At 40.6% G+C, this 26383-nt stretch overlaps 1 protein-coding gene across 3 annotated transcripts in view; it reads right to left on the bottom strand.

Moving 5' to 3' along the window:
* The window catches only part of SUGCT (succinyl-CoA:glutarate-CoA transferase), a 740869-nt gene that overhangs the window by 638087 nt on the left and 76399 nt on the right, over positions 1-26383 (bottom strand). For all 3 annotated transcript variants that reach the window (XM_023226370.2, XM_023226372.3, XM_023226369.2), the window contains exon 7: positions 5374-5465. In XM_023226370.2, coding sequence (XP_023082138.1) covers positions 5374-5465 — 92 coding nt within the window. The remainder of the gene's footprint in view (positions 1-5373; positions 5466-26383) is intronic.

Raw genomic sequence — 26383 nt, 5'->3', positions numbered from 1 at the left:
CCTCTGTGACTGGCCGATTGTTTTCCCTAAGTCTGCCTGATTCCTTCCTGCTTCTTTGTATTTGTTTCCCACTGTGTGATCTCCCCTGGGAATGTCTAGTAATGTCTTAATCCATCCACATTCTATCTAGCTTTCCAGACACCATGCAACTCAAGTCCTACCGCTTCCTTGAAGTCCTACCCTGAACCACATTTATACTTTACATATTTTAATTTTGTTTTGTTTTGTTTTGTTTTGTTTTGTTTTGAGACAGAGTCTCACTCAGTTGCCCAGGCTGGAGTGTAGTGGCGCGATCTGGGCTCACAACAACCTCCACCTCCCAGGTTCAAGTGATTCTCTTGCCTCAGCCTCCCAAATAGCTGGGATTACAGGAACCTGCCACGGCACCTGGCTAATTTTTGTATTTTTGGTAGAGACAGGGCTTCACCATGTTGGCTAGGATGGTCTCGAACTCCTAACCTAAAGTGATCCACCTGCCTCAGCCTCCCAAAGATTCTGCTGGAATTACAGGCGTGAGCCACCGCACTCGGCCTATACATTACATCATCAAGTTGCAATAAAAACTTCTCTCCAACAGATTCAGTGTAAGCCATAAATAGATTCTGAAGATGTTATTAATTAAGTTTTTAAAATTGTGAGGAGCATTTATTGTACTGGAAACTAGGACACAGAGTTGAATAAGAGGCTATTCCTACCATGGAAGTTCTCAAAGAAACATCTAATAACTGCCATCATATCACCTTGCCCTCATATATCTGCCACTCTCAGCTGCTTGCAAAGAACTGCCTTCATTGCCAGCATCACATATATAGACATATACACACACAAACACACACAGACAAACACACATTCCCAAGTCCCAAGCCTCTAGGATCATCCAAATCATGAGTGTTCCAATGTTGTTAATCCTCAAGAAAAAATTAAAGATGCTTTATCTTCCAATCTGATGTATTATCTGCAACAAAACATACCACTTAATTTTATTCAGTTTTCTGTTATTTTTATTTTCTAATTTTTCCATGCATATACATCTAATCTAGGGAAGGAAATCATTCCTTATAGAGTAACCTATTATGGTACCTAATACAACACTACACATACGGTCAATATGTCTTTGTTCATTTGATTGCTCAGTATAATTCTTCGTGATGTTTAAGTGTGCCAAGATTTATGGATGAATTATTAGTCAGAACACATATCACATATGTCTGAGTCATTTACTTTCCAGAATCTCTCACACTTATTGATTTCATTCCCAATCTCTCTATATTCTTTTTTTTTTTTTTGAGATGGAGTCTTGCTCTGTCACCCAGGCTGGAGTGCAGTGGCCGGATCTCAGCTCACTGCAAGCTCCGCCTCCCGGGTTTACGCCATTCTCCTGCCTCAGCCTCCCGAGTAGCTGAGACTACAGGCGCCCGCCACCTCGCCCAGCTAGTTTTTTGTATTTTTAGTAGAGACGGGGTTTCACCGCGTTAGCCAGGATAGTCTCGATCTCCTGACCTCATGATCCACCCGTCTTGGCCTCCCAAAGTGCTGGGATTACAGGCTTGAGCCACCGCGCCCGGCCTCCATATTCTTTATGCATTTAAAAAAGATGATAGAGAGATAAATAGATGGTTGATTGATAGATAGCTAGCTAGCTATGCATGGTTGCATGTGCCTTTGGTCCCAGCTACTCAGGAGGCTGAGTGGGGAGGATCATCTGAGTCCAGGGATGTTGAGGCTGCTGTAAGCCATTGATTACACTACTGCACTCCAGCCTGGGCAACAGAGTGAGATCTTGTATAAAAAAATTATAGATAGATAGATAGATAGATAGATAGATAGATAGATAGATAGATAGACAGACAGACAGACATCACATAGCACAGTACCAGATATTCATTTACTTGTTTACTCAACATAATTGTTTACTAAGGGTCTGTTCTATGCATAAAGTAGTGACCAAATCAAGGACCACGGTCTTTCCTATGAGGCTTACATCTTACTGAGGCCCGTTTTAGGCAGTTAGTGAACAAGACAGCAGTGAATTAGAGCCAGAACCCCAAACTCTTTATTTGAGTGCTCTCCCACTCTTTCACATGGTCTATTTACCACATTGTAACATATATTAAGCAGCATGCAGAAGCAAGATGCAAATACAACAGACATCAGGATCATTCTGCAGGTATTATGGGGATTGCAAAAAATACAGGCTACAGAAATAAAGCAAACCTGGGTTCAAAGTTTGGCTTTAGCCCTTTATATATCAAGTTATATAAGCCTCTAAGCTTCAGTTATAGAATTTGCCAATATGAGGCCGGGCACAGTGGCTCACACCTGTAATCCCAGCACTTTGGGAGGCCGAGGCAGGTGGATCACCATGTAGGGTGATGTGGAGAAGCTTCCTGATGTCCGAGAAGCCTGGGTTCCAATCACTCATCTGACAACATGGAGTTACGCTACAGCACAGATACACGGCTGTGCAGTTAGAGAAAAGTTCATACACAATGGATATAATTGGCAATAGTGTGTGTGCATCGGCTGGTTAAAAATATTAGCCAAGGCTTTCAGAAGTGCTTTCCTGTACAATCTCTGCTGAGAGGCTTAGGGAATTGTTAATATATTGCTGATAAGATAAGAGAAAATAACTCTCTTAAGGGGGACTCCCAGCATGGCCTGATTCTTCTGATTCTTTTCTTTTTTTTTGTAGAGATAGAGTTTCACTCTTGTCACCCAGGCTGGAGTGCAATGGCGCGATCTCAACTTACTGCAACCTCCGCCTCCCGGGTTCAAGCGATTCTCTTGCCTCAGTCTCCTAAGTAGCTGGGATTACAGGAATGCAACACCACATCCGGCTAATTTTGTATTTTTAGTACAGAAGGGGTTTCTCCATGTTGGTCAGGCTGATCTCGAACTAACAACCTGGGGTGATCCGCCCGCCTCAGCCTCCCAAAGCACTGGGATTGCAGGCATGAGCCACTGTGCCCGGCTGGCCTGATTCTGATTTCAATCAGCTTTTATCTTTAGCCGTCAAACCACACTTTATAGAGCTCTTTAGAAGCATAATAATGGCCCGAGGCACACTGTTATTTATATATATTCATAGTACCCTGTATTCTTCTTCGGAGTTCTTTTTATTTGCATGTAATAAATATTTTCTGCTAATGTTTGTTTTCCCCACTTAACAGCTATAGGAAGATAAGGACTGTGCTTGTCCTGTAGCCTGCTTAATCTCCAGCGCCTACCATCATTCCCACAGTACAGCAGGAAACAGATGCAGTAACTACTTACTAGGTTAATGTGTAACTTAATTAAGGAATGAAAGATGTGTCCATGTGAAAGAAATACAGTATGAGAGTTAAGTTTACTTAATGTAATACATGGAAAGTATATAAAGCAATGTTTGGCACATACCACGCACTCAATAAATGTTATTTGCTCACCTAGAACAAAAATCACCTGAGTAGGGTAACACAAGAGATAAAAGCTGTTATTGACTGAGAAATTATAAGGTTGAGCATATACTGTGTAGTTATCCCTGTTAGACTACAGTGCAATGTACTAAAGGAACTATAGTAATACCCCATCTCAACAGTTTTTCATTTAATTCATTTTACCATTTGAATATACAAATGTTTAAATCCCAGATCTTTTCACATATTCCTAGTTGAGTTCAACACCCTTAAATAAAAGCATTCACAATAAAGAATGTCTTGGCCATATGAGAGTCTATGGAATTGAGCAATGAGAGAAATGTCCATGCTCTATTCTCTCAATGGATGGAAAGAAAACTGGTGCTCTTGAATATTTTAAGGAAAGGCCGGCAGGGTACAGTGGCTCACGCCTGTAATCCCATCACTTTGGGAGGCCAAGATGGCTTGAGTCCAGGAGTTCAAGACCAGCCTGGGCAACATAACAGGACACCATCTCTGCAAAAAATTTAAAAATTAGGTTTGGTGCCACACACCTGTAGTCCAAGCTATGTGGGAGGCTGAGGTTGGAGAATCTATTGAGCCCAGGAGGCTGCAGTGTGCCATGGAGGCTGTACTCCAGCCTGGAGTGAGACCCTGTCTCAAAGAAAACAAAACAGGCTGGGTATGGAGGCTCATGCCTATAATCCCAGCACTGGGACTGGATCACAAGATAAGGAGTTCGAGACCAGCCTGGTCAAGGTGGTGAAACCCCGTCTCTACTAAAACTACAAAAATTAGCTGGTCACGGTAGCTGGCACCTGTAATCCCAGCTACTCGGGAGGCTGAGGCAGGAGAATCCTTTGAACTTAGGAGGTGGAGGCTGCAGTGAGCTGAGATCGCGCCACTGCACACTCTAGCCTGGGTAACAGAGCAAGACTTGTGAAAATGAAACTAAAATGAAAGTTGTGACAATAACTTTATATTTCAAGAAATTAAAACCCCAACAGTTGCTTTGAAATTAATAAAAAGTAAATCTCATCATGAGGAAATAGAGGCAAAGAGAAATGATTAATTAATAAGTAAAACTAAATAAATAAAAGGAAGACTGCAAAAGACTTGAGGTCACTCTGCCTCAGTTTATTCCAACACTACAGCAAGCAAAATTTCCTTAAGAATTAACTAGAAGAAGAGATTTGGGGAATGAACACCCACTGAAACAAGTTTTTTAAGGCCATCAATCTACTTTGTTTTGAAATGGGGTGTGTTTTAGCACTTTTTTTCACTTTGTTTAACGTCATTCATATTGCTTTCCCCAAGAGTCTTTTTTTAATCTAACCAACCACATTTTGGCCATCTAAATACTTGTTAGGAACTTCCCAACCCACTATCAATGGAGAGGAATTATTATAAATAATTATTTCACTGTCAGAATCTCATGCACATGACAAATCAGATACATTTAAACCTGAGGGAGGCTTTAAGCAACAAATTTTCAAATACATAACTACCTATAATGTTCCAGAAGGAAAAAGAGACCCTCTGCTATGTATACATGGCAGATGAAGGCACTCTAGTAGAAATGGACATCTGTGGTCTAGTCTAGTCAACTGTTTTATTTCAAAGAAGAAATATTCCTAAATCACATAAAGGTGCCTATATTAAGCTTGAATAACATAATAAATGTGGAAAGTGTGTTCACCATCTGATCTATGGCTTCTTGCTAAAAACACTGCTCTTTTCCATGTGGCCAAATCAATGTTTAGCCTGAATACATTTGTAATGAACGCTTCCCATTTTACTTTCATAAGCATTCGCTTTCCCTGGTTTCTTTCTAAAATTATTACTTTCAATGGCAAAAACAGCAACTACCTTTTCCCCAACCTAATGACTCGTTTAATCCTATGGGTTAGTGCAGAGTAAAATCCTTTTGGAATACGTAAGGGAAGAAATTATGAATATTCTAAGGAATGATACCTACCTCAGGCCCTGTGATGTGCATCAGACCAGAAACAGCTGAGGCAACAGCATCATAACCAGCTCGCTGAGAAATTGGACCTGTCTGACCATACCCTAAAACAACAAAAATAAACATATTCAGCACCACACAGGGTGTGCTAAAACCGCTGTACAATATAGTGTGTTAAAAACATTTGTATCCAGAAATCCTGCAGCATTTCGAGACTATTAGATCTATACTATTCCTTGAAGAAGGCAGTAAGAATTCATCATAGTGCTCGCCCTGGCTATTCTATTTTTTGGGTTTTTTTTTTTTTTTGAGATAGGGTCTCGCTCCCTTCAAGCAGGGTGGAGTGTAGTGGTTCGATCTCGGCTTACTGCAACCTCCAACTTCCAGGTTCAAGTGATTCTCTTTCTTCAGCCTCCCAAGTAGCTAAGATAACAGGTGTGAGCCACCACACCCAGCTAATTTTTGTATTTCTAGTAAAGACAAGGTTTCACCATGTTGGCCAGGCTGGTCTCAAACTCCTGACATGAAGTGATCCACCTGCCTCAGCCTCCCAAAATGCTAGGATTACAGGCGTGAGCCACCGTGCCTGGCCTACCCTGGCTATTCTTAAAAAAAAAAATCAGAGGCTGGATGCGGTGGCTCACACCTGTAATCCTAGCACTTTGGGAAGCTGAGGCGGGTGGATCACTTGGGGTCAGGAGTTCAAGACCAGCCTGGTCAACATGGTGAAACCTCGTCTCTACTAAAAATACAAAAATTAGCTGGGTGTGGTGGTATGTGCCTGTAATCCCAGCTACAGGGGAGGCTGAGGCACAAGAATCGCTTGAACCGGGAGGTGGAGGTTGCATTGAGCTGAGACTGCACCACTGCACTCCAGCCTGGGCAACAGAAGGAGATTCCCTTTAAAAAAGAAAAAAAAGAAAAAAAAAAGGAAATAATTCAAAACCAGACCCATATTCTCACATGCAATAATCAATTAGAGTTCAGTACTGCCTCTCCCCTCTACATAGGTCATTAACCTCTGATTTGTCACAGGGTCCACCACTCTACTCCCATACGCCTCAGCCAGGTTTCAGTTACTTCCCTGACTCCAACAGGTATTTGCTACCCTTGTTTTGTACACAGTAATATACAAAGTTAAGCAACAGTATCTTCCTGAGTTCTGTTTATGTATTTTCTCAAGTAAGCAAAGAAAACCTAAATAATTTTAAAATTTGGACATAAATAAAACAATTACATCAACTTTTACATCAATTTTTAAGATTACAAAGAGAAGGTAGAAAAGGTGTCACATTTTTTCTTTTTTCTTTTTTTTTTTTTTTGCCACCAGCAAGAATCAACAGAATACAGGAAAGATTTTCTACTACTCCCCTCAGTCCTGGTGCTTATTGCTACATCATAACGGTTGTATCAGGCCAGACACGGTGGCTCACGCCTGTAATCCCAGGACTCAGGGAGGCCGAGGCAGAAGGATCACCTAAGGTCAAGAGTTCGAGACCAGCCTGGCCAACACAGTGAAACCCAGTCTCTACTAAAAACACAAAAATTAGCTATGTGTGGTGGTGAGTGCCTGTAATCCCAGCTACTGGGGAGGCTGAGGCAGGAGAATTTCTTAAACCCGGGAGGCAGAGGTTGCAGTGAGCCGAGATTGTACCACCACACTATAGCCTGGGCAACAGAGCAAAACTCTGTCTCAAAAAATAATAATAAAAATAAAAATAAATACAGGCTGTATCAGAAGCTACATAAATCTGTCTCCAAATCCTACCTATCAAGCAGAGTGGCCCAATGAAGAGCTTTCCATACACATCAGTTACTTGCTGATATTCCCTGCATATGCTGCTTTAAGAAGGCCATGACAGGGTTGCCTACAAGCCTTGTTTCTCCAGCCACCTGGAAGACTCTCCCTCAACCTTGTGTAAAAGAGCACGGTCGTTATATATGTTGCCACAGCGCTTATCACAATAAACACAATACCATTATTTGTTAGATTTATTTTGTCTCCTCCCTACTAAAGTGTATACTCCAGAATGTTTTTCTGTTTCATTCACTGCATATCCCCAGCCTCTAGAACAGTGTTCAATAACATTTATTGAAGGAATGAATGAGTGCAAAAATATTTTATATAAAAATAATTTTTTGTCCGAATGTGGTGGCTCACACCTATAGTCCCAGCACTTTGAGAGATCACGGCAGGCAGATCACTTGAGGTCAGGAGTTTGAGAACAGCCTGGCCAACATGGTGAAACTCCATCTCTACTAAAATCACAAAAATTAGCCAGGCATGGTTGTGCACGCCCGTAGTCCCAGCTACTTGGGAGGCTAAGACAGGAGAATCGCTTGAACACAGGAGGTGCAGGTTGCGGTTAGCCAAGTTTGTGCCACTGCACTCCAGCCTGGGCAACAGAGTGAGAGTCTGTCTCAAAGAATAAAAATAATAATAACAACATTAATAATTTTTTTCAAAAACAAATAATCTATAAAAAGTAAACTACAAAAGTGATAATCACTAATTAATCTACCCAGATGTATTCGCCACCAGAAATGATCTTTCTCACAAATAAGCGTATGTAAAACAAATTCCACAGACAAAATTATCACTTAATATTAAGGAATTAAAATAATTCAAGATTATACTTATAATTACTGATGATTTAAAAACGGTGTTAAAACATGTCTCTGCTTATGCTTTTTTTTTTTTTTTTTGAGACGGAGTCTTGCTCTGTCGCCCAGGCTGGAGTGCAGTGGCCGGATCTCAGCTCACTGCAAGCTCCGCCTCCCAGGTTGACGCCATTCTCCTGGCTCAGCCTCCCAAGTAGCTGGGACTACAGGCGCCCGCCACCTCGCCCGGCTAGTTTTTTGTATTTTTTAGTAGAGACGGGGTTTCACTGTGTTAGCCAGGATGGTCTCGATCTCCTGACCTCGTGATCCGCCCGTCTCGGCCTCCCAAAGTGCTGGGATTACAGGCTTGAGCCACCGCGCCCGGCCTGCTTATGCTTTATCTTGGAAATTTTCAAATAAAAATAGATAGAATATATAATAAACTCATCAGTCAACTTCAATAATTATTCATGGTCAATCTTATTTCCACTATGCCTATTTTTCAATCAGAACTATGACATGAAGGAAAAAACAAAACCATTCTCATTTTCTTTTCTTTTTTTTTTTTTTTGGCGACTGCCTGTGTTCCAGCAATTCTCCCACCTCGGCCTCCCGAGTAGCTGGAACTACAGGCACACACCACTACGCCCAGCTAATTTTTGCATTTTGTGTAGGGATGCGATTTCACTATGTTGCCCAGGCTGGTTTTGAACTCCTGAGCTCAAGCAATTCACCCGCCTCAGTCTCCCAAAGCGCTGGGATTACAGACATGAACTACGACGCCTAGCCACACAAAACCATACTGAAAAAAAATCCAAACATCTTGATTCAGGTAAATTACAGTTTTGTCTCCCAATATCAATAACAAAACTTATAAATTCCTAACTATTACTTTCTCAGGCTTTAGAAAAACAAAAACGGGATACGAAGCAAATAAAGAGAAATAAACCATAAGTCAACATTCTCTGTGCAGAAATAAATTAATGCCAAATTTTACAGAATGAGTTCCAGGGTAGGCCGTGTGCTGCTGTAAAGGGCACCCTGGCCCGGGATTCCAGCCTTCAAAGCAATGGTTTTCAAACCACAGGTAGTCCTCAGCATAAAACAAGTCTCCAGAAACAGAGAGAAGCTACTACCATCAGCAGGAAGGCCTGTGCACCGTGAACCACCTGTTATCTCAGCAGGAAGTCAACAAAAGGAATTAAGTTTCAGTTAACTCTAGGTTCGGAAAATCAGGTGCTTCTGGCCAGGAGCCCAAATCCCTCAAATGGGACAAACCCAGGTCCCTCACCATCAGTGCAACTCTAAACGGACTCTTCTAAATAAAGGCCTGCAGGAAAAATTCTCTTTTTGTTCAGCTTAGAACAAGGGAGAGACACAAATACCCTAATTACTTTAAATTACAACTTGTAAGTATTTCTATTAAAGAGAAAAGGAATAGTTGCTCTCATTGGAAGCAATAAGGTATAGGGGAAAAGGGGAGTTTTTGGATTAAAAAAAATCTGGATTCAAATTATAGCTCTGCCAACTATTAAATCTTTGACAATTCGTTCAATCTTTCTAAGCCTCAATGTCTTCATCTGCAAAACAGCAATATTCACATTTATCCCACAGGTTTCTTATGAGGATTTAATTTGATTAGATAACACAAGCAAAATGAATTTTATATCAAGAGCTAAATATACACAGTTAACTAAAGATGCATTAATCAATATATTAATATATTAGCCTACCTTTTCTACAAAATGTTGAGAATAACAAAAAGAAAACTACCCTGAGGTATGTCAAATGATGACAAGAGACATCTAAGCATTGACATTATGTTGTTTAATAGACCATAAAAATTAAGATTTTTGTACTTGGAACCTTGCACTTGTTCATAATAGCAAAGAAGCTGACAATAATAATAAACATGGCTGGGTGCGGTGGCTCACGCCTGTAATTCCAGCAGTTTGGGAGGCAGAGGCGGGTGGATCACTAGGTCAGGAGTTCGAGACAAGCCTGGCCAACATGGTGTAACCCTGTCTCTACTAAAGATACAAAAAATTAGCCAGGCGTGGTGGCTCATGCCTGTAATCCCAGCTACTTGGGAGACTGAGGCAGGAGAATCGCTTGAAACCAGAAGGCAGAGGTTGCAGTGAGCTGAGTTCATGCCATTGCACTCCAGCCTAGGCAACAGGGCGAGACTCCGTCTCAATAATAATAATAATAATAATAACAATAAACATATATATTCCATAATAGGAGTCAAAAATTATTCCACCTTTTCACCTTATACTTATAACTATTTAAATACTGACTACCAGTATATCAACAAATATTTATGAGAATAAATAAACAAAATTTTAAAGCAGAGAATGGACATCAAAATGGTATTTTACTAAGATTGCTCTGTTGGTGTTGTGCAGAATGAAATTATTCACTAATAATTTAATGAAGAGGTAGAAAAAATGTTAAGCCTGGGATCCAGATAGTTCTTTTAAATTTTATTTTTAGCTTTACAATTCCAAAAACAACTATAATTAAAATATAAATTAAAGAGGAAAAATGTAGGCATGTCAATTCTACTTTATATTCAAGTAAAGAGCTAAGAAAAATCAGGGAAGTTATGGAAAATCAGAGAGGAACACCCAACACACATTTTCTTTCTCTTTCTCACTCCCTCTCTTCCACTTAGTAATTCACATTCATTTTAAGGAGCAACCTCGCCATCTTGTGGCATTTATGGACACTGAAAGCAAAATGTGAATTTCTACACTAGGTAAAAATGTACAGGGAGGAAGCTAAGGGGAAAAGATTTATTATCTCTTAATATTTTCCCTGAGTGCCATATGATCTGGCCTGCCTACCACATTTTTCCTCTTAATTATGTCTAACTTAATATTTTCCCTCTCTCCTTAACCTCTGCCTTAGAAAGCAGGAGCTGCCATTGGTGCTCTTGTTTTATGTAATTCCTATGACACCTCCCATCAGTACTCAACACACTGTCTGTCAACTGTTACCCTTTTGGAAGTCACAGGTACCTTTGACAAACTGGTAAGAAGCTATGAACTCACCTCAGAAGAAAGTTATTGAACACACGCTCATAGTCTTAGAACCCCATTCATTAACCCCTGTTGCCCTGGGTTAAGCGTCAGGCTAAGGACCTTCAGTAGGTCATCACTGCTCCAGGCCTGGAGCACTTCAATTATCAAAACAATTCTCCCAACAGGGATCTGTTCAAGGACAGCTTTGAGACTTCCAAGCAACCAAGAGACTCAGGATGAGGCTTTCACTTTCTAATAAAAGGAAAAGAGAGAACAAAATAAAGTATCTCTCATCTAGACTATTTCATTAGCCACCTGTTTCTGCTCTCCCTACCTCATTCTGGACTCTTGTGATCACAATGATTGACTGATTGATTGATTGTGACAGGGTCTTGCTCTATTACCCAGGCTGGAGTGCAGTGGTGTGATCTTAGCTCACTGAAGCCTCAAACTCCTGGGTTGAAGCAATCCACCCGCCTCAGCCTCCCAAGTAACTGTGAGCACAGGCATGCACCACCACATCCAGCTAATTTTTAAAATTGTTTGTAGGGATGTGGTGTTGCTTTGTTGCCCAGGCTACTCTTGAACTCCTGGGCTCAAGCAATCTGCCCACCTCAGCTTCCCAAAGTACTAGGATTACAGGCATGAGCCACCACGCTCAACCATACAGTGACCTTTTAAAAAGGTAAATCAGTGCACTACTTTCCTGCCTAAAGCTTTTTAAGGGCTTTCCAAGTCACTTAAAATAAACTTCCACTCTTTATCCTGGCTTAGAGGGCCCCACGTGGCTTGGTTACCTACTCTTTGGCCTCAGCTCCTCTGTTTTCCCAATGCCTTATCTTGGGTCCTGATGTTCTTTTTTGTGTTCTCCACAGTTTATTCCCATGGCGGGGCCTTTGCACTACCTAGGATGTACTTCTCTCCAATCTTCACATGGCTTGCTACTACATCCTCCTCAGAGAAGCTTTCTCTGCCACCTAATCTAACATAGACTCCTAGGAATTCTCTAGCATTTTATGCTATTTTCATTCTCTCTAAAGTACTTATCACCAGTAGATACAAAAGCATGTTGAATAAATGAGTAAATGTGAATACATAAGTCTGGGAATAAAAACAACACTTGTTACAACTGGCTATAGGACAGAGATAAACCTCTACTTCCTCCAGTGATGTCTGAAATAACCTATTGAGGGTAGAGGACTCCCGGCAACTGAGTTCTGAAGTTCAACTGTTGAGATTCCCCAACATTCCATATTTGGTCCCCTCTCTTCTCATTCTCATCTCTCTAATAAATCTCATCCCTTCCGTGGCTCTAAACAAGATACTGGCAATCCCCATATCGAGAATAACAATGACAACATTTATCAAGTTATTTGTATATTAGACACTCTGTTAGACTTCTGTCAATTAGATTAATTCACAAAACAACTCTATGAATTATCCCCTTTTTACAACGGAGACATGGAAAGGTTAACTAATCTACTCAAGGTCACGCAAATAGGAAGTAACAGAGCTTGGATTTGAACCCAAGTCTGGGTCCTTAAATAAAAAGATGTTTATATATATTTATGCATGTATGGACATCTCCACCAGAAAGTCCAAGGTAATGCAAGCTGACAACCCCTAAGCAGAAGTTATCCCACTTAAGTCACCAACTTAGTGACTTAAGTCATATGCCACCAACCCAGACTGCTCCTTCTACATTCACTAATTCAAACTGAAGGAAACCTAAGGACCATCCTGGACTCTATTCTTTTACTTCCTGCCTATATCCAATGGATCTCTAATTCCTAATTTTTTGACCTGCCAAATAATTCCCAAATCCACCCAGCCTCTCATCTCCTGCGATAGCCTGCTTACTGCTTCCCCTGTCTCAGTTTATTCTTCATGTGACTACAAAAGCCTTTCGAATTTGTAATTCTAATCAAGACATTACCTTATTGAAATTCTTAGGAAATCGCCTGTAGGATAAAAATAACGGTTCCTTAGCATGACATACTGAATTGTTTGTGACCTAGCCCCGACTCACTCCCTATATCTTATCTCTGGCCACCCCTTGACATGTATACTTAGAATAGCCGTTCTTCAGATATGCAAACTCTTTAACTCCTCTGAGCTTCTATACATGACATTTCACTTGTGATCCTCATCTCCATTATTTGTCAGTTCAAGGACAGCTCAAACCTAGCACTCTTTAAGATATAGACCTGGTCAATGATAGGTTACTATGGACAAGAAAGAAGCAGGTTTCAAAGAGGACTAAGACCTATCCTGGTAATGAGTTCAAAAACAGGTATATATTTAAAAGTAATACCATTATTATTAGCTAGAAGGTTAAGATTAATATTCTAGCAACTACAGAAACTCCAACAATAGACTGTTGGAAATAGACCTGAAAGGAAAACAAAATGCAATAAAATGTTTCATAGTAAGCAATGTAATTCCTCAAAATGTATATACATATCTGGATTCTGTTTCTCTACTCATTTTCTAGTGTAAGATGTTTCTGAATTAAAATGATGAGGTATAAATTCCTGATGCTTTTTCTTTTTTTTTTTTCTTTTTTTGAGACAGAATCTTGCTCTGTCACTAGGCTAGAGTGCAGTGGCATCATCTCAGCTCACTGCAGCCTCCACCTCCCAGGTTCAAGTGATTCTCCTGCCTCAGCCTCCCAAGTAGCTGGGACTACAGGTACGCACCACCAAGCCCAGTTAATTTTTGTATTTTTAGTAGAGTCGAGGTTTCACCATGTTGGCCAGGATGGTCTTGATATCTCCTGACCTCATGATCCACCTGCCTCGGCCTCCCAAAGTGCTGGGGTTACAGACGTGAGCCACTGCACCCGGCCTTTTTTTTTTTTTTTTTTTTTTGAGATGGAGTCTCACTCTACTGCCCAGGCTGCAGTGCAGTGAGGCAATCTTGGCTCACTGCAACCCTCACTTCCCAGGTTGAAGCCATCCTCCTGCCTCAACCTCCCAAGTAGCTGGGACTACAGGTGCATGCCACCATGCCCAGTTAATTTTTGTATTTTTAGTAGAGACAGGGTTTCACCATGTTGGCCAGACTGGTCTTGAATTCCTGACCTCAGGTGGTCCACCCGCCTTGGCCTCCCAAACTGCTGGGATTACAGGCGTATATATATTTTTTTAATATATATATTTAATATATATATATTTTTTTTAATCTTTATTTTCTTATCCATCCACTAAAAAGGCCTAGAATCAAAGACTAACCCAGTATCACTGAGATTCCTACTATCAGACAGTGGTATGTAAATACAACTTCCCACTAAGAGGAACTAACAGTCCTTGAAGAAATGGCTGATTCCAGGATGGGGCAGGAAATGTACAAAATGTTCCTGGAATATCTTGTTGTAACGGAAATCAAGGAAGCTATCAAAAATTATTGGTCATGTCATAAAGATGCAGAAGCCAACCCGGAAAGGCCTTTACTGGCCTGAGAATGGCCAGTAAAGAAGGATAATAATTGCAAAAACTTGAAGCACATCAAATATGCTCAATACCATGGGTTCATAATGATATTACCAAAAAAAAAAAAAAAAAAAAAAATAGCCACTACTGGTAAAGCCTAGGGGAAAATTCATTATTATGACAATTGGTAAATAAAGGGAATGTGTATCCCTCCTGCCTATACCTCAGGGTAATGAAAAAGCTGATGACAGAAAGAGTCCCCTTACTGAAGTTTCCCAACTAATATATGAGGAAGGAATGATAGAACTAGAATAGCACATTTTGTAATTCCTAATAAATTCACAGATCTAGGAAATCATCATCAATGCCTGACAACATCACAGAGTAAGTAATGTCCAGCCATTATATGCCTCTTAGTGGAACTGCACACCACCTTCTATGAAGTATTTTTGGCCAAAAAAAAAAAAAAAACCCACAAATCTGAGCAAGTTATAATCAATTTATAAAGAACAAAAAAAAAATTAACATCACAGGTATGTAGGAAAATCAAAAAATACAACAGGACAAATTAACTGGTTTTTTAAACAAATAAATTTCAAGAAAAAAGACTGAAAGGAACTATAAATGTAAAGTCTTAAGAAATACATAACTCAACTGCCATGATTATCTTATTTGGATCCCAATTCAAATTACCAACTAAAAAAGAGAGAGAGAGAATTGGGAAAAATCTGAAAGACAGCTGTATATTTAATGATATTAAGGAATAATGACAAGAAAGAAAGAGAGAAGAGAAAAGAAAAGAAAAGGCCGGGTACGGTGGCTCACAACTGTAATCCCAGCACCTTGGGAGGTGGAAGCAGGATGGATCACTTGAGGTCAGGACATCCAAAACAGCCTGACCAACATGGCGAAACCCCATCTCTACTAAAAATACAAAATCAGCCAGGCATGGTAGCGCATGCCTGTAATCCCAGCTATTTGGGAGGCTGAGGCAGGACAATTGCTTGAACCTGAGAGGCGGAGATTGCAGTGAGCCGAGATCGTACCATTGCACTCCAGTCTGGGCAACAAGAGTGAAACTCCATCTCAAAAATAAATAAAGGAATTATGATATTTTTACTTATGTGTGATAATGGCATTGGCCTCCAAAAGTGCTGGGATTACAGACGTCAGCCACAGCACCTGGCCTGGATGTTTATGTGTTAAAAGAAGAGTCCTTTCCTACTAGATATATCCTGAAATATTTAAAAATGAAATGATGAAGTCTGAGATTTGCTTTAAAATAATCAAGGATTATTCAACTATTATATATAAATTTAAAATTTTGTTGATAAAATAATGTTGACATTGGGAAGCCAAGGCAAGAGGATCTCTTGAGCCCAGGACCCCATCTCTACAAAAAATTTTAAAATTAGCCAGATATGGTGGCACACACATGTAGTCCTAGCTACTGGGGAGGCTGAGGTAAGGGGATCCCTTGAACCCAGGAGGTCAAGGAGGCTGCAGTGAGTTGTGATCCCATCACCAAAGTAAGACTGGCCATGAATTATCATTATTGGGCTGGGATCTTAAGATCTTAAGATATTATACTGGCCAGGCTTAGTGACTCACATCTGTAGTCCCAGCACTTTGGGAGGCTGGCGGGGGGTGCGGGGGGGGTGGATCACTTGAGGTCAGGAGTTCCAGACCAGCCTGGCCAACACGGTGAAATCTCATCCCTACTAAAAATACAAAAAAATTAGCTAGGCGTGGTGGCGGGTGCCTGTAGTCCCAGCTACTTGGGAGGCTGAGACAGGAGAATCACTTGAACCCAGAAGGTGGAGGTTGCAGTGAGCCGATATAGCACCATTGCACTCCAGCCTGGGAGATCAAGTGAGACTCCGTCACAAAAAAAAAAAAAAGACCTATTATACTATTCTCTCTACTTTAGGTAACTTTCAATTTTTCCACAATAAGATGTTTTTAAAAGTATTTATTTTTTATTTAATGATTAATATTTAACTTTTTTATTTAATAGATTTTTTGTTTGTTTGAGACAAGAGTTTTGCTTTTGTTGCCCAGGCTGGAGTGTAATGGCAGGACCTCAGCTCACTGCAAGCATGAGCCACTGCTCCTGGCCAATAAATTTTTAAGTGACATGCAAATTTCATTTTGTATGTCTAAAAGTAGACCAAGGAATTTTAGAGCTAAATGGGTATGGGGCAAAAATTCTTACTTTACAGATGAAAAAACTTGAAGACCAGATAGGTTAAGTGACTTGGCCAAAGTCATGAAGCCAAGCAATAACAAAACTAGAACTAATGCTCATTTCAGTTTTCCACACTGGATACCCTACACCTGAAGAAAAAGAGTTAGTTTTCTATTCAGAAGATTCTCCTTAGCCACTTTTTACTTTTATGGAGTTAATTCAGAAACAAAACCAACGGTCAGTTCTCTAGTGTTTTTAGTCTTTGTGTTTTTTTGTTTTGCAGACAGTTCCCGTGTGAGAACTAAATGAGACGTGGTCAGCAAATGGTTCAAAGTTTTACAGTCTTACAGGATTTCACTTCATTTTTTCTATTGACCTGGTGAAAAACCTTCCCATCACTTTGAAAGAAGTTTTGCCACAACCATACTGTCAATTTAGTAGTTTATCCTTCTATCATGTGTATGATAATGTAGATTCACACAGTTATACCTCATTTTGCTTTATTTCCTTTTCTCTTTTGCCCTCAGGGTACAGATACAGCATCTCCAACCTACAGATAGTCACTTTTCTACATGCAAGATTCCAAAACCAACCTCAGCATGATTCCAATAAGATTTGTGTAAATTTCAATACAGCAAGAGACCTCTCAATATACCTGCTAGCCAATCTAAATTAACATATAACCCAAAGACTCCATAAAGTCAACTAATAGCAGTAATTTAGGGTTATAATAATAATAGTCAACACGTACAGAGCACTTCTGTATTCTATAGACTGTGTTGGTGCTTCATGTGTCATCTCATTTAAGTCTCACAAGAACTATACGAAGTAAATTTTATTGCCCTAGTTTAATTATTATTGAGAAAATTGAGGTTCTGAAAGACTGAGTGCCTTACCCAAAGATACAAAGCTACTCTCTATGATTCTATAATTATTGAACTGTAAACACTCATTACTATGAGTAATATTTTACAAAATATTTCCATGAGTATCAACAATTCATCAATCTTAGCCGGGCACAGTGGCTCACACCTGTAATCCCAGCCCTTTGGGAGGCTGAGGCAGGAGGATTAATTGAGGTCAGGAGTTCAAGACCAGCCTGGCCAACACGGTGAAACCCTATGTCTACTAAAAATACAAAAAACTAGCTGGGCATGGTGGCACGCGCCTGTAATCCCAGCTACTTGGAGGGTGAGGCAGGAGAATTGCTTATACCCGGCAGGCAGAGGTTGCAGTGAGCCAAGATCAAGCCACTTACTACAGCCTGGGCGACAGAATGAGACTCCCTATCTCAAAAAAAAAAAAAAAATTCATATATTATTCAAAGACTAAAAATCTGATTAATATGGTTTACTACCTCAATCACCTTTGAAATTGGACCCCTCAATCTCTACCACAGAAAGGCAGCAAAACTGGATAATTACACAGCACCTAAAACTTCTGAAATGTAATAACAAGCAGCATATGTCCCTAGTCACCAAAGGTAAATAAATTGGTAAGTTAAGCAGTATCCTGTGATGCAGCAAAAGCATACTAAACAAAAAAAGAAAAAAGTTTACACTGATATCTGTCTTTATTACAGAATTCCCACTTTGTTTTACTATATCCAACTTGGGAATGCTAATATATAAAGGTATGTTTTGTCTGGCAATTGTTTCATATGCATATGTTTCATTTTCCTCAACTAGATAGCACCTTCTACCCCAACAGGCAGGCAGTCTCTGTGATACTAAAAGGTCTTGTTCCCTCATGGTACCCCACTGTAGACACAGTGGGGCTTCTCCCACAGGAATGTAGTGTGGATGCACCTATAGACAGCCTTCCTAGAACAATTGAGAATGACTGCAACCCCACAGGAGGAGCACTCCCCAAATTCAGGCCAACACAAAAGGCAGAGTCACAATTCCTCCCTACTTGGAACATCAACATCCATATAGATCACGAAAAGTGGTCCGGTCTGATCTGAATAGCGGGAACACTGGGACACAGGAAACAGTAGTATAGCAGGAATTTAATAAACACTTTTCACCTGACTGGTGCATATTTTCGCCTTTTACAGTATTCCATGCATGCCTGTGATGTTTTTCACATAAACTATCAAAATAAATGTTTTCAGAAGATTGACAGGAGCTAAGTATCAAGATACTATCTTGCCTACAATATACAATGTTTTTTTAAGGAAAAAAAAAGTCTTCAAAACTATTATTCAAATGGAGTCTGCAATTTCAAAGGCTCTGATAACCATATCAACATATCCTGCTAAAAGTGACCTTAACTAAATTCACAATCACATACACACATTTATACACATGCACGTGCACACACACACACTCACAGATCATCCTAAATCCTAGAACACTTATTCAGATAAGGAGGGAAAAAAAACTATTATAAACCATACAGATTAAATGAAAATAAATCGCAAAATTTGTCTTCAAATTAAGAATTTAAATATATTTTCATGGAATCTAAAGAAACTACATCAGCAATTAGATCTATGTCCCAAAGATCAAACATTTTTTACAAAATGAATGCAGCTCACATTCCGGCAGATGGATCATAGAATCATTAAAGAATGAAGAGAATTACCATTGTTAGGTATTTTTCATTGTCAGGAGCAAAATCAAATTTCAAATGACAGGAATATAAAACATAATCTTTTAGTAGAAAAGAAAATAAAGACTCAGCCAGACTCTCACATAAAACCAATTCCCTATAGCTGGATTCCCACACTCCAAATAGCAGCACTACGTCAGCCTATGAAAGGACATTTTAGGCAAAGAACACAGAAACGTTCAGTACAGATCTCTTTACAAACCAAGACTAAACAACATCTCAAATCAAATCCAGATAAATGGATAACCCAAATGAGTAATAAATTAACAAGAATCACCTTCAGCCTTGTTCCATCGCCAAGAGGAAAACACAATTAAGTACAGTCTACATCTTTATTTAATAAATATAGAAAGAACAGAATAAAAGTAACTAAAGTAAGTAAGATAGTAAATAAAATCCAGTAACCTTTGAACTGCCCAAAGTGAGAGCAATTAAAGTCTTTTCAAAAGTGCAGACTTCAGGGCAAGCAATGCTTCCTAAATAGGCAAACATATACAGTGGCTGCAAATCCTAGGCAGAAAAGAATGTGAAATCAGGAGAAAGAGCATGTAATGGCATGTATAACATGTGATGACCCTGGTGAAAATGATCATTTATAGAATAACTAATGGGTGGTTTAAAAAGTTTGCAGTTATAAGCACATCTAATTCTCAGATCTTGGTTTTTATTTTTTTATTTTTTTGAGACGGAGTCTCGCTCTGTCGCCCGGGTTGGAGTGCAGTGGCCGGATCTCAGCTCACTGCAAGCTCCGCCTCCCGGGTTGACGCCATTCTCCTGCTTCAGCCTCCCGAGTAGCTGGGACTACAGGCGCCCGCCACCTCGCCCGGCTAGTTTTTTGTATTTTTTTAGTAGAGACAGGGTTTCACTATGTTAGCCAGGATGGTCTCGATCTCCTGACCTCGTGATCCGCCCATCTCGGGCTCCCAAAGTGCTGGGATTACAGGCTTGAGCCACCGCGCCCGGCCCAGATCTTGGTTTTTAAATACCCTTTGTCACTCAATGGAACCAGGGCTTCTTGGATAAACGGTTGATTCCACAACTGGGGCAAGAAATAAAAATAGGTTGGGTGCGGTGGCTTACACCTGTAATCCCAGCACTTTGGGAGGCCAAGGCAGGTGGATCACCTGAGGTCACGAATTCGAGACCCATTTGACCAATATGGTGAAACCTCATATCTCTATTAAAAATACAAAAATTAGCCAGGCATGGTAGTGGATACCTGTAGCTCCTGCTACTTGGGAGGCTAAGCCAGGAGAATCCCTTGAACCTGGGAGGTGGGGGTTGCAGTGAGCCGAGATCATGCCACTGCACTCTAGCCCGCACAACAGAGAAAGACTACCTCAAAAAGAAAGAAAGGGAAGGAAGGGAGGGAGGGAGGGAGGAGGGAAGGAGGGAAGGAGGGAAGGAGAGAAGGAGGGAAGGAAGGAAGGGAAATAGAATGTGCTTGTGCCAAAAATTAAGAAAGTGCTGGCCAGGCACGGTGGCTCACCTCTGTAATCCCAGAACTTAGGGAGGCCAAGGCAGGTGGATCACGAGGTCAAGAGATCGAGACTATCCTGGCCTAACATGGTGAAACTCCATCTCTACTAAAAATATAAAAAGTAGCTGGGCATGGAGGAGCCTCCACCTCCTGAGTTCAAGCAATTCTCCTGCCTCAGCCTCTCAAGTAGCAGGGACTACAGGCACGCACACCACAGCCGGCTAATTTTTGTATTTTTAGCAAAGATAGAGTTTCGCCATGTTAGCCAGGCTGGTCTCGAACTCCTGACCTCAGGTTATCTGTCCATCTCAGCTTCCCAAAGTGCTGGGATTACAGGCGTGAGCCACTGCGCCCAGTCTATTCCACTAATTTTGATTTGACAAATATCTGAGTAGCTACCATGTGGAGACAGTACTTCCAAAAAAAATCGGAAGCACTTAAGAAAAACCATCAGTGTTCAACAGTGACAGAAGCAAATCTATGTAGTACCTTATTTTGCAAAACCCAGCTTCTAATGCCTCCCCAGCTGGACATAAGGTTGAGGGGCTGGAGAACACAGAGAAGAGGTACGGGCAGTAGTGAAGGTCTTATTTAATTGTACCACTCTGGTGACCCAGCGTTGCCGCTCCCTGGGATTGACAGGGATTTAAAGCCTACTTATTGTAACATGGGGCATTGTAATAGGTTCTTCCAAGATCTCTTCCACTCCATCATTGGGGATCTCTCACCGCCAGAATTTTTTACATTGATGAATCTATCTGTTTTCCACCTGGTCACTTCTAAGTCCCTCCTCAGCCCCAGGCACCATCAGCACACCACCAGCTTCCTTCTGCCCACTTGCACAGGCTCTAAAACCAGCACACAATGTTCTCTCTCTTACCCCATTCCACAGGAAATATTTGCAGAACTACAGTGGCATCCCAAACCGCAGCCCTCCAGACATCCTCTTAGTCTCTAAATATCTCAGGCGTGAATCATATATAAATCCACTCATCCACCAAGCTCAGGAAACAAAAATCTTCCAGAGGTCCCAGTGAAGCCCCTTTCTTTTGCCATCAGATTATAAATTTTATAGAACTGTTTATTCTGAAACTATGAACATTCAATTAACATTTATTAATTAAAAATGATTATGGGGTCGAATGCAGTGTCTCAGGCCTGTAATCCCAGCACTTTGGGAGGCCAAGGCGGGCAGACTACCTGAGGTCAGGAGTTCAAGACCAGGCTGGCCAACATACAAAAATTAGCCAGGCATGGTGGTGCACACCTGTAATCCCAGCTACTTGGGAGGTTGAGGCACAAGTATCATTTGAACTTGGCAGGCGGAGGTTGCAGTGAGCCAAGTTTGTGCCACTGCACTCCAGCCTGGGCAACAGAGCGAAACACTGCCAAAAAAAAAAAAAAAAGAGCAATAGCTTTCTAAATTAAAAAATAGATAATGAAAACATGCTTTATTCTATAATTAGTTTTTTTTTTTTTTGAGACAGGGTCTCGCTGTGTCACCCAAGCTGGAGTGCAGTGGCATGACCTCGGCCCACTGCAGCCTCCTCCTCCCAGGTTCAAGCAAGTCTTGTACCTCACCTTCCCAAGTAGCTGGGATTACCGGCATGCACCACCATGCCCAGCTAATTTTTGTATTTTTAGTAGAGATGGGGTTTCACTGTGTTAGCCAGGCTGGTCTTAAACTCCTAACCTCAGGTGATCTGCCTGCCCCAGCCTCCCAAAGTGCTGGGATTACAGGCTATAATTAGATTTCTGATAATAATAATTTAAAAGTGTATTTTCAAAATGAATATAAATGAAAACTGCCTTTTGCTTTTTGGGTTGTTTTTGGTTAAGTGCATGACAAATATCAAGTGGGGATCTAACCACATTCATATATTTTATATCTCCAGTGATAAAAACACTGACTCTAAAAAGCTAAAACAAAAATTGTCCTGTGAATGCATCTTCAATACAGAAAATGTGGCTTCATATCAATTAACTTAACTTCCTCATTGTTTGAGCTAAGCTAATAGTAAGATAAATTTACATTCTCTTTCAACAATCCAAACAAGTAAGATAATGTCAAAACATTTTGTGTTGGGTGAGTCAGCTCAGGTTCAAAATTTTTCTGTGGCTACTCCAAAAATAATTTAGAATTTGCAATGCTAAAATAAGAAACTTAAGGTGAGGCTGGCATTATTTTCTCGAAAACGAATATATCTATGTTATTTGTGGAATTGTGCCAAGAAGAGAAAATTTCCCACATTAATTGAGAAACTATTGCATAAAGAGTACTTTCCCTTGTAGCTCTAAGTTAAATGGGGTGGATGAAATCATTAAAGGCTCTCAGATTTTGTCATCTCCACATGCAACTTAGATTAAGTGGTGCTTCCTCCATTGTCACTCAGGGACTATCACTTGGCTTGATGGCCTAATGGCTTAAAAATACTTGGTAACAGACTTATCAAAAAGTCATGAACAATAACAACTTTCCACTTGATATAGTCAAGTTGCAAAGCCAGGTTTATGTTTTTAATTAATAATAACTTTGTACCAGATGCATATAAATATCTGGAACACTCTGGGAATATCATTAAAGCCAGATGGAATATCAGGGAATGCATCAGAAGTAGTTTCTATTTCTGGGTCAGCATGGCAGCAGCCAGCCATACCAGCACGCCTCTCAACATCTCATCAAAATACTTATAGATCTATGAGATATGATAAACATCAAAACTGGCCAAAGTTGGGAAAAACACTTTAAAGGGAAGATAATATCACATACCATGTTTAGTAGAGAATTTCCACAAAAAGCATCATTGGTGCAAAGGATTAAGAAGCACTATTCTGAATCAAAACAGTACAAACTGCCTTCAAATGAGTTGGGAAAAAAGCTTTATTTCTTCATATGCTCCTATACTAAAAAAAAAACCAGCCAGCAATTAGGGTAAACTTCCTTATTTTTACCAGATTCTAATTAATTGACACTTGTTATAAGGGACTGAACAAAAGATTTAGAATTCTAAGGAAGAAAGTTGGATCAAAAAGATTTTTAATTAACAAGTTGTCTTTTAATTTCTTAATTTTAATTTAAGGTATTATCTGCACAGGTTTTTTCTGCCCTTTGGTAATAAGTTTTTTAGTTTTTTTAAATTTGTATTTCATTGTGTCTGTTTAATGTACATTTTAAACATCCAAACAGAAGTCACCACCCCTACCACCATGATTGGCATACCTGGTGGAGAGAGACCTATCCTTCAACAATCTCCATTCACATGGCCTGGGCACAGCGTCCCAAAGAGACAATGTCACCTAACTTTTATAACTGAGATGACTGATCATGACATCCAATTACAACACTTTCCCCCCCACCCCTTCATTTGGAGAAGTGGGAGCCAGGCTTCTATTGCTTAATAAAAATGTTACTACTACAAAGTAGTACATGTGTGTATTTCTCCAAAGAGCGAATAATAATTTTAAAGAGCACCTCTTGCTTTTTCACTCCCTTTATTCTACTTACTTATTTATTTTTTTTTTGAGACAGAGTCTAGCTCTGTGGCCCAGGCTGGAGCACTGTGACACAATGTCAGCTCACTGCAGCCTCCGCCTCCCGAGTTCAAATGATTCTCCTGCCTCAGCCTCCCAAAAACTGGGACTACTGGTGCATGCCACCATGCTCAGATCATTTTTGTATTTTTAGTAGAGACAGGGTTTCACCATGTTGATCAGGCTGATCTCAAACTCCTGACCTCAGGGGATCCACCTCCTCGGCCTCCCAAAGTGCTAGGATTACAGGAGTGAGCCACCACACCTGGCCCCCTTTATTTTAAGTTGTGTAAATTATCCTCTTGGAATGGAACTCCCCAACCATGGATGACCAATTCAAGTGACACTAGTGACAGTTTTTCAAGCCCATCTTTTTTCAGGATAACCCCGTGGCAAGTAGCCAAATGTTTCAGCCCACAAATGCAAGATGTTCCAAGGGTATCCTGGTATAGTCATTAATTCTAAACGGCATGTCAAACAACAGATAGCTTTCTGAAACCCAAATTTGGCTCTTCCATCAGTCCCATCCACTTTTCTGTTTCTACAGCCATTCAGAGATTCCAAGTTACCAGTACACAACAGAGGAGAAAGTATAGGAGGATGGGGAGAAGGGCACAACATGCTGGGATGCTTTGATACCTGAGGAGAAGCACTGTAAGCAGGTGTGGAGACAACAATAATTTTGGAAGTTGACCAGGTGTGGTGGCTCATGCCTGTAATCTCAGCACTTTGGGAGACCAGGGCCAGCAGACTGCTTGAGGTTAGGAGATCAAGACCAGCCTGGGCAACAAGGGAAAACCCCTTCTCTATAAAAAAATACAAAAATTAGCCTGGTGCAGTGGCATGAGCCTGTAGTCCGAGCCACTTGGGAAGCTGAGATGGGAGGATCACTTGAGTCCAGAGGCAGAGGTCTTAGCCAGCCTGAGATGGTGCCATGACACTCCAGCGCAGGTGACAGAGTGAGACCCTGTCTTAAAAAAAAGAAAAGTAATAATTCTGGAATCAATTCAAGACAGGTTGGTGGGCAAGGGAGAAGGGTAAACATCAAATGGTATCTGTGGCCCTAGTTTAATCACAGTATCAGGCAGTTAAGACAAGAGACTATAAACCTCAGTGCAGTAAACTCTTGCTAAATTCAGAAACAGACTCCGTAAACAATTTGCCATTCAATCTAAGACTGAGAGGGGGCAAATGCCAGTATCCAAATGAATAGAGTAAAAAGAATACCACGAAGAAAATCCTTAGACATGCTCTGAACGTCCTGACTGCCTGTAATGATTTTTATTCTTTCTTATATGGAGAGGTTATTAATAAATTGCAACACTTTTCTTTTTTTTTTTTTTTTTTGCGATGGAGTTTAGCAGTGTCACCTAGGCTGGAGTACAATGGCGCAATCTCAGCTCACTGCAACCTCCACCTCCCAGGTTCAAGCGATTCTCCTGCCTCAGCCCCCAAAATGAGTAGCTGGGATTACAGGCATGCACCACCACACCTGGTTAATTTTTGTATTTTTAGTAGAGGTGGGGTTTCACCATGTTGGCCAGGCTGATCTGGAACTCCTGACCTCAGGTGATCCACCCACCTTGGCTTCCAAAAGTGCTAAGATTACATGTGTGAGCTACTGCGTCCGGCCAACACCCTTCTTAAGCGAACTTAGGCAACCATGTCCTATTATGCTTTCTTTTTTTGTTTTTTTGTTTTTTGTTTTTTTTTGAGACGGAGTCTTGCTCTTCGCCCAGGCCAGAATGTAGTGGCACAATCTTGGCTCACTACAACCTCCTCCTCCTGGGTTCAAGGGATTCTCCCACCTCGGCCTCCCAAGTAGCTAGGATTACTAGGCACCTGCCATTATGCCAGCTAATTTTTGTATTTTTGTAGAGACGGGGTTTCACCATGTTGGCTAGGCTGGTCTTGAACTCCTGACCTCAGGTGATTGGCCCACCGCAGCCTCCCAAAGTGCTGGGATTACAAGTGTGAGCCACCACACCCAGTCCCATCTTGCTTTCTTGTAAGCTATTTGTGAACCTGCCAAAAGACAAAATGAAGAAAATTCTTTTTTTAAAGGGCCTTTTATTTCCCAAAATAAGTAACAATAATAATAATAATAATAATAAAACATAAAAAAAAGCCTTTCTCTTTGGATGAGAGC

The sequence above is a fragment of the Piliocolobus tephrosceles genome, chromosome 8 (genome assembly GCF_002776525.5).
Source record: "Piliocolobus tephrosceles isolate RC106 chromosome 8, ASM277652v3, whole genome shotgun sequence".
Classification (NCBI taxonomy): domain Eukaryota; kingdom Metazoa; phylum Chordata; class Mammalia; order Primates; family Cercopithecidae; genus Piliocolobus; species Piliocolobus tephrosceles.
Note: the sequence above shows the minus strand (reverse complement) of the source record. Positions and strands in the feature narration are given on the sequence as shown.